Source organism: Macrosteles quadrilineatus, unplaced genomic scaffold (genome assembly GCF_028750875.1).
Source record: "Macrosteles quadrilineatus isolate MER2022 unplaced genomic scaffold, UCM_ALF_1.0 Scaffold_11__1_contigs__length_5352618, whole genome shotgun sequence".
In the NCBI taxonomy this organism is placed as follows: Eukaryota; Metazoa; Arthropoda; class Insecta; order Hemiptera; family Cicadellidae; genus Macrosteles; species Macrosteles quadrilineatus.
The window spans coordinates 562,031-577,958 of record NW_026542604.1 but is presented as its reverse complement, the minus strand read 5'-3'; the positions used below and the strand labels follow the sequence as shown (position 1 = coordinate 577,958).

Sequence of the window (15,928 nt, the reverse complement as noted above, 5' to 3'; positions counted from 1 at the left end):
TATTCATTGTGGAAACAAAACTTCTTTTTAAATATAAAAAAGAAGCCAGAATTTTAGTGAAATAATTAATTAATCATTTTAATTAACGCCTGCTGGTTTAATTCTGTATACATGACCATTTTATATAGCCTATCAATATAGCTGACCATTTTAATACCATGTGATAAAAAAGCTCAAGGTAAGGTCGATTTCAACAATTTGTCCTAGGGTCATTTACTCAACAATTTGAAATGGAACAGATCACCTTCATTAAGTGCTTTTTTTATTTCATACTTTTTTTAAGATTAATCTATATATCAGCTGATCAGTTGTTGGCTGTTAAGAATAAGAATAAGAATCATTTATTCTATTGATCTTTTTACAAAGAAATAGGACACGTCATATACCGGTACATTAACAAAGGTAATGTTATTGCAAATATTTTTCCGTACTTTGTACGGTAATGGTACCGGTAATGTTGTTTCAAAGTAAGTAAATTTTTTGAACGGAGTATAATTAATTTTTGGGGGAAAGGCCATTAAGAATAATAAAAGCTGAAATATTTAAGATTTTGTATAAAATAGTGTATATTCAATAAGAAAATGTATAAAAAGTTGAGCAAATAGTCTGTAGTAGAAACAAATAATAATAAATACACTGTATGTGTACGAATTGTTCTTAGAGAATGAATGAATAACATAACACTAAATTTTACTTTGTTCGTTTAACATTTTGATTCTTCTTCTTGCTCACATTGTTTTTGCGAGACAGCCTTCAGTTCCAAAAACACAACACCTAGAACCAAAAACATTTATTTAAAATCACATGCACTTGTCAAATTACTGGTTTGAGATCTGTTAATCACATAGAAAAAAAAACATAATAAAAATAACAATAGTTTTTGGAGAAAAAACTTTTTTTTTAATTAGTTTTAAATATATAAAAACAATTTTGGAAAGTGTAATGTACACATACAACAACATTTAAAAACAGCAAACTTCTACGTTTACACAATATTCCTTATTGTGGAAAGATACAATTTAGTCTTCTGGGGCCGACCGTGTCAAAAACGACGCAAGACTAACGGCTACCAACGTTTCCCAGAAGACCATGTATCAATAATTACTAATTAGTGACCGTTGAAGCCTATTTAAGACAAATATTCCTTGTACTGAGGTTTGTTTTTTTAAATGTAATTTATTGAGTTGGTCTATAAACATGGTTTAGTTTAAAAAATACTTGTATTGAAAATGTTGACATGATTTACTTAGTATTTAGACACAAGAAAAAGGGGAATACATAAGAAAATCGAGTTGAATGTGATATGAGGAGACAGGAAAGAATACCGAAAGGAAGACATCAACGGGAATGGATGGATGAGATGAGGAGGGATGTGAAAAAGAGAGGAAAATATGGAAAAAGGTGGAAGGATGTAGATAAACAGCTATAATTCAGAGAATATTTTAAGACCAAGGAACATTTTGATACTGGGTACTAATGAATTGTTATGAAAAACAGAAGGTGAAAATTTAAGAAGTCTTACCACTGGGGTTGATCCGTACTTGTAGGAGAGATGTTGGTTTGACCATTTCATCACAATAGGATGTTCCAAATAAGTCCTGGGGGAAAACATTAAATGTTAGAATATCATGTACTGCTCATAAAGGCTTACATGAGCTACCTATAGCTAGGTTAAGAGTACTTTGAAACAATACAAAATACCCCCACCGCAGCAAACGTGCAGGGTAACTGAATTTCCATTTGCCTAGTTGGGTTGTTTATTAAAAAATAATCCTTTTTTCAAATTCCCTATTTAATTAATATTAAGTTTAATGAGTACATAGGTTTGCTTCTACTCCTTTTGTCAAATTCCCTATTTAAGTGATATTAAGTTTAATGAGTACGTAGGTTTGCTTCTACAGAGAAGGTTATAAAGTTTGTGTTTTTTTATTGAAATATTAAAAGCATAGTATGAAATAAATTAATTAATTTTATCAAAATGGTATCCATTTTAAACAAGCACATTAATGTTGGCAGCATTTAATTTCCCTAGGTACCATGGTTGATATAAATACCCCCGCCATAGCAAACCTGCAGACTAAGCCAATTTCCATTTACCTGGCTCAATTTCTACTAAAATATTCCCTCAAAATGGTCAGATTCTCCGTGACCATTAGCTGTACAACAGCGCTTCAGTGTACTAAATTATTTGTTTTCTAGGCTCTAAAAAAAGTTTTGAAAGAAATTGACGGTCAAAAATGGGAAACTCAAATTTTTACCCCAAAAATTATTCTAGGTTTAGACATTGTACAGAAATTTATCAAAATCAGATGATTTTTACTAGAATCGTGGAACAACACAACACACATGTAAATGAATTTGAACGGATTGCGTCTTTTAACAACTGGCCACAAAAAAATAACAGAAACAAAAATCGGTCTCAGGTATAGGTCTTACCATGAGACTTACGGTAATAGCATTCCCTACATGGAAAATTCCCTAACAATAACATAGAGATTACCTTTAAATGTTCATTAATCTTTTGAGTCCCACTAATTATTCATTGATCCATCTTTGCATGTTTTTACCAAGTTTTCCCCTAATCTTGTTAAAAAAAACTACAAATTAGTATAAAAGAAGTCGGACACTGAGGATGGTAAGTAACAAAATGCCTGATTTAAGGTGCAACTTTCACAATTTATTATACACTCTTACCTCAATCTGTCACTAAAGGTGAACTTCACGGATTTAAATCCAAACCCTCGACCTGTGGTGCTGTTTTTAAAAAAGGGAGATGTTTTTGGTAAGTTTCTATTCTATTAATATTTTCAAATAAGGAACGATACTTTTACAAATTACAAACAAGCATATTAATTTCTAACTTACATTGACGATATAACCAGCAGGGTTGCGTAGGCCAAGGTTTAACACAGTGACGTTGTAACGGTACGGCATCCCATCAGCTCGGTAGCTCACAAATGCCACAGCAAACGAGAAGTGTTCCCCAACTTTAGGAGAAATTGGCCGAACCCAAGTGTTGATTTTTTCTCTCTGAAAAGATTATGTTAAAATTAAAAATTGCAACAAAAATAATTTCCAAACAAACTAGCTCGCATTTAAATACAGTAGAGTCCCGATTACCCGAGCTTCTGGGTTAACCGAAGCACATCTTGAAAATAAAAATGTCAAAATTGCATCAAATCAGAGGTGGACAGATATCTGTAAAAGTCGGCAGCGGTCGGCAAACGTCGGGTGTGTTCGGCTAAAGGAGAGTGTGTTTGTGGTTTACTGCCCGCCCCCCATTTTGCTCTTGGTTTTGCTTAGTTGTCAATACTGTGGTGAGTAACGCTAAAGCTACTGTTACGTTGTGTTATTTCTAAGCACATCATGAGTGGTAAACGCCAAATGGAAACGTACTGTTGTTTGGAGAATCTATTAAGAAAGTGGCTAAGGAACTAGGTGTTGGTGAAGTGACTGTGGGAGACTGGCGGCGTAAAAGATCTGAAATTGAAGGTTGGGCTTCTCAGAGCAGCAGTTTTAATAACATTTCAAGTAGGAAAACTATGAAAAAATGTGAGTATGAAAAGACATCTGAGGCTTTGTTTATATGGTTCTCCCAAATGAGGTCACTGGTTTGTCCATTAAGTGGACCAATCATCCAAGCCAAAGCAATTGTGTTTCAAAAACATTTCAAAGATGGCGATGAACCTTTTACTGCTAGCACAGGGTGGCTAGACCAATGGAAGAAGAGGTTTGGGATAAGACAGTTAGATATTAGCAGAGAAAAGTTGTTAGCAAATTCTAATGACAATACAGTTAAAAAAAAAATTGGAAACCCTGATATTTTAACATGGTCTTACTTCAGAACAGATAATTAATTACGTCGAAACAAGCCTTAATTACCGAATGTTACCATCTAAAACGTTAGCAGCTAGGGATGAGCAGACAGCACCTGGATAAAGATAAAAAGGATAGGGTTACTGTTCTGGGATGATGTTACAATGCATCCGGGAGTTTGAAATTGAAACCAGTGGTTATCGGTAAAGCAAAGAACCCTCGAGGGTTCAAAAACCTGAACCAATGGTGAATGCTTACCAGTGCTGTACGAAAATCAAAAAAATGCTTGGATGGATGGTCAAATTTTGTACCTATTGTAGAAGCATTTTTTTAAAGAAAAGGAATCTCCCACGCAAGGCCGTATTGATTCTAGACAATGCCCGCTCACACCCTGACTCTGACAATCTGTTAAGTGGAGACATTAAGGCAATATTCTTGCCACCTAATGTTACTTCACTAATTCAGTCGCCAGGTGCTCTTGAAACGTTCAAGAGTAACTATGGAAAATACTGTTGACCTACTTGATTGAACAGTTGGACAAAGGAAACACTGCCCCTGCAACTCAGAAAGCAATAACCATTAAGAATGTTTCTTACTGGGTCGCCGAATCATGGGACGATTTGGCAGATAGCAGTCAGGGAATCATGGAGGAAGCTTTTTAGGATCCAAAAATTAACAGAAAGCCCTCCCTCTAACGATGGATCAAAAACTGACGAAACCGATGTCAGTGAGCTTATTACACTAACAAATATTTTGTCTACAAGTGAGCCAGTTACTCAAGAAGATATGTTGGACTGGGTAAACGGAAACAAAACAGATGAATTGACCGAGAACGACATCGTAAATGTTGTAAATCGTGATGAGTGTGAAGGAAATAAAAATTATGCTACTGACGACGAGTCAGCCGAAGCCGAACGCATATCACACACGGACGGACTGAAAGCTTTCGAGAAGGCACTGGCTTAGATGGAACAGCAGCCCGAGGCCACGACGTCAGATGTACTCTGCCTTCAGCAATGGCGGAACATCGCAGCCAAGGAAGGAGGAGCTAAACTACGCGAGAAAACCATTTTAAATTTCTTTTCACCAAAATAAGTTTCTCTGACTAATTGTAAACCTGGTTGTATTTACAGTGTAATGGAACAAAAGTGAAGAAGTGCAATTTTTTCAATAAAGTAATGTAAGTGATTCTTTTGCGATGTTTTATCATTACTAACCTATTTCTAGCCTAACTTTAAATATTCTCAATACTTTCCGTGTTAACCGAGTTTTTACGTATCCGAGGTGCCTTTGGTCCCAATTACCTTGGATAAGCAGGACTTTACTGTACTTATAAATTGGTGTAAGATACCTGCATTTTTCCGACCCAGTGCATTGCTGTATAGCAACCGGTTTCAACTCATATTGGGAGTCATCTTCAGGCCGGTCATGATGTCTATCGCTTCATTTTATGAAGGTCGTTAATTGATAATAAAAAAGGCAAGCACATTTACACATTTAAATCTGAACATTTATGACGGTAAAAACAAAAAATAACACTGTACGGTACAGTCTAGACATAACTTCCACCCGATCAGGTCGCGTCCCGTAACAAAAATTAATAAAAAAGCACGAAATCACTTTTATTAGTTTTATTGTATTTAAAACTTACTGCATAGCTCATGTCATGGTAGATTGTTAAAATATTACCACGGACACAGCCTTAATGGTTCACCATAAACACAGAAGAAAGTTATAAAGTTGTCACAAACATGGTAGATAGTCTAAAATCAGGGCTCTACAATGTACGGGCAGCGAGCCACATATGGTAAACAAATTTTATCCGGCCCGCAAAGGCCTACTGAGAAATAATTATTTTGATATGATGGTATACACTGATGATTGAGGAGTGCAGCAACGCTTGTGAGCATATCTTGCAGTAACTTGGCAATACCACGATTGCCACTCAGGGACACGGCAACACTTGTGAGTGTGTCTTGCAGTCTAAGCAAAATTATGATCATACCCCGCGGTCGCGGCAACACTCGTGAGCATGTCTTGAGGTCTTGGCAATATCGTCGACTGCATTGTGAACATCTATTGCGGTATCAGTAATACTGTGATGATCTCCAGTAATGGCCATTCCAGTGATGAAGTTTAAAGAGAACCAATGGAATGCTGTCAATTAATTGACTCTTATTGGCTATTGGTGTCTATTGTGATCCCAGATCATTACGAAACCCAAGAACAATTCTCAATGCCCAGGTGTTTGGTTTAGTCTAAGCATCATTCGCACAAAAACGTAAATAATTTTAGATAGGTAGTCAACAAATTAAATATAGGCAAATACAAAATTAGCAAGAAAATTTCAAAATCACCTCTGAACTCTTAATTAGAAATCTACCTCGTAGCAATTTGGAAGGGGCTACAATTCTACACTGAAACGTTTCCACCTTTCCTCCAAAAATTTACAATGCGGCCCATGAGTAAATAGGGTTTGAGACCCCTGGTCTAGATGCCAGCATAGCCCAATTACAGGGGAATTAATTTATCATAACAAGTGCATTACAGTACACTTTCAGTGTTTCCTAAGCTGAGCTATATGAACCATTTGAAAAAAGCTAATATTTTAGAGAGAAAACTTATGTGCCTCACTAAAAATATTGGGTATACCAAATTTGCCTTAAAAATGTATGAGCATGCCGAGAAGGTTTACTTACAGTGTGAATCCTTTCTCCTTGTATGCCAAGAGGATCTTGGTTGATGGCGATGACTCGTTTGTTCTGCAAAATGTGTTTTAACTCTGGCTGTACATTGGCAAGGTCCGTAGACAACAGTAGAGGTGCTGCCAACACAGCCCATACAGCCATCTGGGCCTCTGATTGCCACACAGTCAGACCAAAGTTGCCAATGATGAGCTGTAAATACACAATAGTGATGCGCCATAGACAATACTGACGTAGACAACAGTAGATGAGCTGCCTACACAGCCCATACAGCAGTCTGGGCCTCTGATTGCCACACAGTCAGACTAAAGTTGCCAATGATGAGCTGTAAACACACAATAGTGATGAACCGTTGACAATACTGACGTAGACAACAGTAGAGGAGCTGCTAACACAGCCCATACTGCCATCTGGGCCTCTGATTGCCACACGGTCAGGCCAAAGTTGCCAATGATGAGCTGTAAACATACAATAGTGATCAACCGTTGACAATACTGACGTAGACAACAGTAGAGGAGCTGCTAACACAGCCCATACAGCCATCTGGGCCTCTGATTGCCACACAGTCAGACCAAAGTTGCCAATGATGAGCTGTAAACACACAATAGTGATCAACCGTTGACAATACTGACGTAGACAACAGTAGAGGAGCTGCTAACACAGCCCATACAGCCATCTGGGCCTCTGATTGCCACACAGTCAGATCAAAGTTGCCAATGATGAGCTGTAAACACACAATAGTGATCAACCGTTGACAATACTGACGTAGACAACAGTAGAGGAGCTGCTAACACAGCCCATACAGCCATCTGGGCCTCTGATTGCCACACAGTCAGACCAAAGTTGCCAATGATGAGCTGTAAACATACAATAGTGATCAACCGTTGACAATACTGACGTAGACAACAGTAGAGGAGCTGCCTACCCAGCCCATACAGCCATCTGGGCCTCTGATTGCCACATGATCTTACCTAAGTTGCCATGAGAAGCTCTTAAACAATAATCATACTAAACAAAATAATATATCTGCCTCTTCTAAAATTATTTAGAAATATTATTAAAATGAAAAAAAAAAACTTTTTATGTGACTAATTTTACTTATGCTGCACGTATGTTTGGTTTTAAGGATCAAGCAAAAAGGACTGAAAAAGAAATGTGGCCGCAGTTATAAGACGGTGAGTCATAGAGAGCCTGAAACTTAAATAGTAATATACGGTATATCAATTTTAAATATAACACATACATACACTATACATTACACATCATATCTCATATCATAATCAAATGTTGGATTGTACACAAAATCTGTTATGATTAGCATTCTGCTATTCCATTTTATCAATTTCAACAGGTGTATACATTTTAATCAGATTAACCCTTTCAGTGCTATGCAACGATATATCGTTCCTAACTTCTCAGGTTAAAAATATTATTTTAACAGATTTTTTTCTCCCACGCTACACTTCGCCCCCGTGGCAAGCCTAGCACTTTTTGGACGAAATAAGTAAATAACTCTAGCATTTTTGGAAAACTACAAAAAATATTCTAGCACCTAAAAGGTTAAATTGTTTTCCTCAATGTTTTATATCCAAATTTAAAATGCTAAAAGATGACTACGTTTTTGTGAGTCAAATTCAGAAACTTATTCTTTTTATTATTGTTGTTTAAGAAACAGTTGGTTGCAAAATTCATTTTACAGTAGCCTATAATTGATCACAATGATATTCAGGTAACATCGTTTCAGTTGTTGGAGATCATTCTCTCTTCAACCTGTAGGTATATTAAAACCCTATTTGTACGGAAAACAAAGTCATGATGGTTTTGTCAGTCACAGGGAAAATCAGATTATTCTGCTTTTCACGATTGTGAACCTACCATATCAGGATCATTCCAGTGGCCAGGACCAGCGTACTGGGTGACATCCTTTCTATTAGCGTAGTAGTCCATGATGTCTCTCACACTGCCAGCCCCGACACCCCACGAGTCTTGTACATCTTCATACAGCCTCCACAAGTTGCAGTGTTCTGCGATCGCTGCAAAGTTTATCTGAAAACATAAATAGGTATGTTTATCATTGATAGTATAAAAAGCTATATTTCTAACATTAAATATCACGTGTGAGTACAAATAACTTTTCAATGCACTTAGTGTTGAGTTAAATGGAAGTGGAAAATTAGCTGCACTTTCTACTTATTAAATTGATTCTGGATGAAAAATCAACCACTAAAAAATCAGTACCTAGTTAATTCATTCCTACACGATCTTAGCCTAGGATGCTTCAACGTTAACTAAATCAAATAGTTACCGGAACATTTTGTTCCCTTTGGTAATAAGGCCAGCTGCATGAGTACACCATCGGCCGGCCGGTTTTGTTCAAGTAACGGCCAAACTTTGGGTACCCTTCGTCCATTGTCCAGGGGTCGGAGTTGCAACCGTCTACTTTGACGTAGTCAACCTCCCATTCAGCAAAGGTATTTGCGTCAATCTCCATGTGGCCTAGCAGACCTGGATACCCAGCACAAGTCTTCACCCCATAGTCCTGGTAAATGCCGAACTTCAAACCTTTGGAGTGGACCTGTGAAAAAAATTCTATAAAATGATTGTTGTTTATATAGAAAGAGTAAAGCTAGGAACATATCTGCAACATCTCCAAGTACAACAATGCGCATAAACAAAGATGTAATATTTCATAACAAATAGGTTAGATTGTTGTTAGTAATTTATCATTCTACATAACACAGTAAACAACAACAAAATGATTTAGATAAACGTTATGTTACTTTGTAAATTAATTGTTAAAAACAGAAGACCTGGCTAATTTTACAAGGGGCAAATTTATACAGAGATTGAAAAAGTTAATTTAGGCCTACTTGCAATATATCTTGTATCTTTTTAGCACAATTCTGGACAGTCCCAAGTCAAACATTCAGTAGCCAAAACCTCTTCAACTAACTTATGATCATGTCACTAGCCTATCTGGAAATGTTGAGTTTGTGTCACCCAGAGATATATCATGATATTATGTAGGCTAGCTTAGTCTTAGAACTTAAAACGTTAAGAATGATTTAGGTTAGGCTGTTAATGTACCTAGAGGTAGGTAATATCCAACCCCCTCCTAAAAATGTTTGGTACAATGTAGTGGAGTGTGAGTAACCAACTTTAGTTCAACTTCCAAACACAACTTTTAAAATTCAGCCATACACTTACGTAATTTGAAAGCGCATGCATTCCAGAGGTAAACCGGTCAGGATCTGGATGAAGTTTTCCAAGATCATCTCGGGAAGTCATCATCCAACAGTCGTCAATGATGACATACTTGTAGCCTAACTCAGCATAACCCTCAGACACCAGCAAATCTGTGGCATTTCGTATTAGCCACTCGCTGCAAACATGGTCAATATATAGAATAAATGGTAAAGTACAATTATTGAAGGAGTGATAAACTAACCTACTGTCTAATTAATTACTAGCTACAAGGTTAGAAACTTACTGTATTCTTGTATTTGAATTTAAACTTCATGAAGTTTCTAGGTTAGTAAAGCCTACTTTAGGAAGCAATGCGTTCCCCATGTTAAGTTTTTAATCTTGACCACTTTTAAATAGGTAAAAAAAGAACGTAAATGAACAGGTAAAAGTATAAAGCCCATTTTTAAGGGGGCCTTCTGCCTGAAGAGGAATTCCATAGAAAAAGATGTTAAAGCTTTATCAAGGGAAGAGCAATGTTTCCTCTAGAATGATTCACCAAAAGACTTTGTTTACTCCACTCCTTCTAGATAAGTACAATATTTAGATTACCAGACTTACCTGATACACTCATAGGGGTAGAGTGTACAGTTGGTTGTACACCGATATCTCTGCCACGACATCCAACCCATGGGTGGTGTGAGGGCAAGACCATTATTGAGGCAGTTCGCTTGATCCAGGAACACCATAAAGCACACAAACAAGCAATGAAGCTTCATAACTCCAACCTGGGCATAAAAATAACTCTTTAAGCTATATTAAAATAATCAGTGTGCAGCATCTTTTATCTGTAGGCTAAGGCCGGAGCCACACAGGGCAGATGATCTGTGCAGCTTATCTTAGTGCGAAGATAAGCCACGCGGTCAGTGTCCTGGCCACACGGAGCGGATGAACCGCTTCCTGTTGGGTTTTCCCAGCCTACGTGCTGTAGTAGAACATGGTTTAATTCACTTGTTAGTCATGGACGAAACACTTAGGCTTATAGGCTTATTAGTTTGGGCATTAGAAGCGTGTGGTGAGCTGGAACCAAAGGTTAATAACAATCATTGGGTCCACCCCTTCATAACGGAAAAACCATTTGTATTTCAAACCTCTTACGAGCACATGCAAGACCAAAGTTCGGAGTTTTTTGGTTATTATCGTAGCCTACATCAATAGGATCGTTTGATTAGCTACTTGAATTGCGACCGCATAGGCTATAAGGCTACACTCTTAAGAAATAAAATAACCATAAAATAATTCAGCAATTTCAAGCCACGCCTTTTTCTGGCAGCTCCTGTCCGAGTATTTGTTAAGCTATTTTCCCACAAACATGGTTTGTCTTTAACCAGTTCTATTAATTTGTCCGTATCAAACATTATACTGTAACTATAAACCAAAACACACAAAACACAAACTCAAGAAAACAACTAGGTAAAAATGCCCAAAGATGAGCTCCAATCGCGCGGACGATCCGTATGGTGTGGCCACTCCTATAAGACTGCGTGTGTCATCCCCTCCAACACCGGATGAGCCATGACATGGTGCAGACAATCCGCCCAGGCGGCTTAACTTCACCTTGTGTGGCTACTCTCATTTGATTCAATGTGTTTTTGGAACACGCAGATTATCCGCGCGAATGATCCGCCTCGTGTGACCCTGGCCTTAATATGTACAGCTTAGGCAGCAAAATTCTTCCACCGATGCTGTACAGTTAGGCGGTAATGTATATAAGTCCCTTTTAAAAGTCCATTTACAACTTGGCTAGACAAGTAAAATTGGCAATCAAATGTCGGTCTTTAAAAATGACAAAATCTTTTAAGGCTTAGCCTAGTATACTTTTTTGACCAAACTTGGAAAATATTTATTCAAGATAAGTTAGGCTAAGTTAAAGATCAGTTAAGGAGATGTTGGCGTAATGAAATAGCTATAGCCTAAATAAAGAAAGAACATTTTAGTACTTAGGCCTACAGTAAATAAACATTAATTCAGACAATGTTGGGCAAAACATTTTATATCTGACTCCATTATCGATTGGTAAGTTAAGTTTGTTACAATGGATAACTTAAAGAACGTTTGATTTTGTTTGGTCTAAGTCTGACTCTTAAGTCATCAAATAGCTAAACTTACTTGTATGTTTTTGATGGATGGAGTAGGCCTAAGATATCCAAGTTTTACAATCTACACTGTCGTGCTATACTTAGTTCAAGCTAACTTAAACTAATTAAGTTAGACCCAAACCCAAGTAGGCTACTACTTAGCAGTTTTCAATTGAAAACCACATAACCTACAGATAATTTCCCAAATACAATTAATTATAATTGCTTGCGATAAAACTGGTACAGGCACATCCGCATCCTAACTTCACAGTATATGATCATCAAAGAAGCCTATTCGGCGTTTAGCTTATTTTGCATAACCGGTTTTCTTCCAACAACTTTATTCAATCTCTAAACAATGACATTGGCTGAAACTAAGATAAAATAAGCCTATTTCACAAACAAAAATTTCCTATTAAAAACTAGTTTTTGTTAACTTAATATTTTTTGTTACTGTACAGTATATCTGCTGTTTGTATCGAAAAAGGTTAGTCCCTAAGTTTATTCACAACACGGCGACAAGTGGATGATGAATAAAATAATAAGGTCAAGGATGAAGAGGATGACACTAGACTAGGGCAGGACTAGAAACTAGAACTAAGTTAATACTAAACTAAAAACTATAGTAAATTACTTGCTGGATGCCAGCCACCGAGCAGCCTAGCGGGCTAGGCTAGCCTGAATGCAGTGTTTCCATCCGCAAGAAAAAAATATCCCTCGGCCAACGTCAAAAAATCCCTAGTTATCCCTAGTCCGTGTTTTAATAATCCCTCCAATTATCCCTTTTCATCAAATCTAGATAACTTATTATTTTTGCCGCAATACCAATGGATATCATGTACAGCCACCTATGTACATTATTTATTACATTTTATTAATATTATAATAAAATATGGTAACTGGTGATATTATTCTTCAATATCCCATATTATTTATAAATTAATACTATATAAAAAACATTTTTACACCATTAAAAAACCACGGCCATCTTTAACTCCAGGCAGGCCGCGGCCTGGTAGAATTGGCAACGTTGCAAGTAACTTACCGTAGTATCATTGACTATAAATCCAGTCAATGGTAGTATTGTTTAGTGCCAGACGTCCCATAAGTTAACATGGAAAAAAACATAATATAGAATCAAAAACCAAAACAATATAAATTGAAAATCTATTTCTGTAAATTCAATGTGGAGTCAAAATTTTCATAGCTCAGTAACCAAGCTTTCGTATTCTTAAAAAATACATAAAGTCTAGTATCATTAGCTTAGCGTTCTCCGAACAAACAGTATACTTGCAACGTTGCCACATAGAAGGCCGCGGCCTCCGGCTTTGAATTAAAGGTAGCCGTGATTAAAAACTGTCTATGTGGTACAAAACAAGATTATTTGACTAAAATTAAAACAAATAGTTATTTTTAAAATTTTATAAACTAATAATTTTCATTTATAAGTATTTACAATTGTTTCAAAAATATTACTCAAGTGTCCAAATGTTCAAACTTAATAATGATAATAAAATAGTCTTTTTCAAACATGGCCACCACCGTGCCACCATGCCTTGGTGAAAAGCTTACACCGAGTTACTTACTAACCAAAAAACATAACAGAAATCACCGGCAAACAAAATCAAAACGAAAACAAATATTCGACATTGACACAGAGCACAGGGCTACTAAGAAAGAAATACAGTACAGTAATCTAGATCCGCCATTCCATTCCACCGACCGACTCCAGTCCTTCGCTTGTTTCGTGCAGAGTTAGATGTTACTCTTCCCCTTGTTTAACGTTGTTAAAATATAGCCATAATGTATTATTTTATCAATATTTCAATTTTATAATGTCAAAGGCCTGAAATCCCTAGAAAATCTAAAAAATCCTTCAATTTCTCTGATTATCCCTAGTTATCCCTCAATCCCTTTTCAATCCCTCGAAGGCCCTAAATATCCCTAGAAAGGGATTTTTATCCCTCAAATGGAAACACTGAGCCTGATGTTTGTTTTGATTAGATTTGAATTATAAACAAAACAAACATTTAAATTTCAAAACAAGGATGTTGAGGCGCATGACCATGACACGTACAAGATGCGCTGTAGAGTAGACTGACTGACTAGATTGAGCTGAGTGATTTAACAGGAACAGACTGAGGAGAGGAGAGGAGACTCGGCTGTCGGTTCGTCAGCTCACTCAGCTGATTGCTCGGAAGGGACTACAAGGGACTACTGTACTCACGCACGGCCACTTTTTACCCTTCCTGCTGGGCTAAATTTAATGAAGGGCTGGGGGAGGAGCTTAATTATGTATTAGTAATTGTTGAATGAAATAAAGTTGCAACTGTGTTCACGATAATTAATGAAACTATCATGTATTTTTGATATGTATTGTTGTGTAACAAAACGGCACGGAGGTGGCTGGACTGGACGCTTATAGGGGGCCCTGGATCGCTCTGCCCGGGGGCCCTAGATGGCTCTCGCCGGCCCTGCCACTCAGTTCCGCTCCCATGTCCTCAATCCCATTCTCCGCCAAGACTTCCACTACGTAAATACTGTTCTTTAGGTTCATCAATCATTAGGTTCATCTGTTCTTTAGACAAGCAAGCTACAGCAGTTTATTTATTCTCCTTAAGAACAACATGGTAATTTTAAATTTACACTTGATTTTTTCCGCAACCGTTGATACAAAACAGCTGATACAGCCTATACTTCCGATGTTGCCACTTCGAAGGCCGCGGCCTGGAGTTAAAGGTGGCCGTGGACTACTATTATCACAGAATAAGGAATAACAGTTTTATTCCCAAGTCTGTGGTCTGGATCCTAGTTCACGTAAGTCGTCAATGCCATGTCTACTTGCAGTATCTGAACATGGTGGAAGTAAATACCATGGTATCTGAAGTCGATAGTATATTTGGCTCACATAAATTACAAGCCTACTGTGTTTGTAGTATCCAAGGTCAATGGCACATAGGGTTCACGTAAATGGAATGTCTACTTGAAGTATCCAAAGTCAATGGTATTGGTATATTTGGTTCACATAAATTGAATGGCTATTTGGAGTAGCTAAAGTCAATGGTGCATTTAACCTTATTCCAGCTACTCTAATTGGTTATTCATTTTGTAGTAAAATTATGCTCAACGATATTGATATTAATATTACAGTACTGCACTTCGATTGATCTTCCCTTTTGTTCTGTATAGGATACACTAACTTTTGTTCTCAATCATGAAAATCGTTCGAGGTAAAAGAGCCAAAGAACTCGGAAAAGAAAAATCAATTTCAACTCAGCCTACCTATAAGAAATACCTAGGGAGCAAAGTTTTGTTTACGTATAAGCATTGTATAAGCCAAAGAGTGGGACTGTATATAATATAATGCTGAATATAATGCTCATGCTTGATGTGAAATCTGTGCCTACATAGCTTCAATTTGAGACCTCAATCATGAAAATCGTTCAGGTAGAAGAGCCAAACGAACTCGGAAAAAAAAATTTTTGTTAATATAAGATAAGCAATAAGTACGATTGAGATTTGCCTTTATTATTTGCATGGTAAGTGTGTGTAACTGTTTTTACAGTCGATTGAGAGTCCCACATTATATATCTCTTAAGTATTCTTTCCCCGACAGAACAACTAATTATTACTGAGATTGATTTTTGGCAATCAGGAGATCTGTGGACCTGTCACACATCACTCAATGGTTATTATGCTAAGACAAAGAAGTCAACGACATCATAGGAACACAAACATAAAGCCTCAAATAGGTTTTAAAACAGAGAAATTTAATATTTTAATGGTTTTAAAATGTTTACTTTGGTACTTTATTGCTTTCTTTTTTATCCACCAATCAAATTTGGATAGTTGAATCTCTAAATACTATATGTGAAGAAGAGCAAACCGCTCTATTGAATTCCTGGATATTGTAAATAGTAAAGTATTTCTCTGAGGATTCATAACTAATAGGTAATTATCTGACAAATACATTCGTGGAATTCATTTTATTTACACTAAAAATACAGAAAAAGAACGAGGTACAGAAAAAGGCAATGTTTTCTACATTATTTATAATCTTCCATTGATAGTAACAACTGGACTGTT

At 36.8% G+C, this 15,928-nt stretch overlaps 1 protein-coding gene across 1 annotated transcript; it reads right to left on the bottom strand.

Annotated features, from left to right (window-relative positions):
* Positions 1-395: 395 nt before the first annotated feature.
* LOC129004756 (alpha-N-acetylgalactosaminidase-like) lies at positions 396-12,119 on the bottom strand. The gene is made up of 9 exons (XM_054433377.1): positions 11,874-12,119; positions 10,326-10,492; positions 9,729-9,903; positions 8,827-9,096; positions 8,397-8,567; positions 6,516-6,713; positions 2,866-3,030; positions 1,523-1,598; positions 396-774 (listed from the first exon to the last, which is right to left on the bottom strand). Exons 2-9 carry the CDS (start codon positions 10,481-10,483, stop codon positions 704-706), a joined length of 1,284 nt encoding a protein of 427 aa, XP_054289352.1. The 5' UTR covers positions 10,484-10,492; positions 11,874-12,119; the 3' UTR covers positions 396-703.
* Between the last annotated feature and the right edge of the window lie 3,809 nt (positions 12,120-15,928).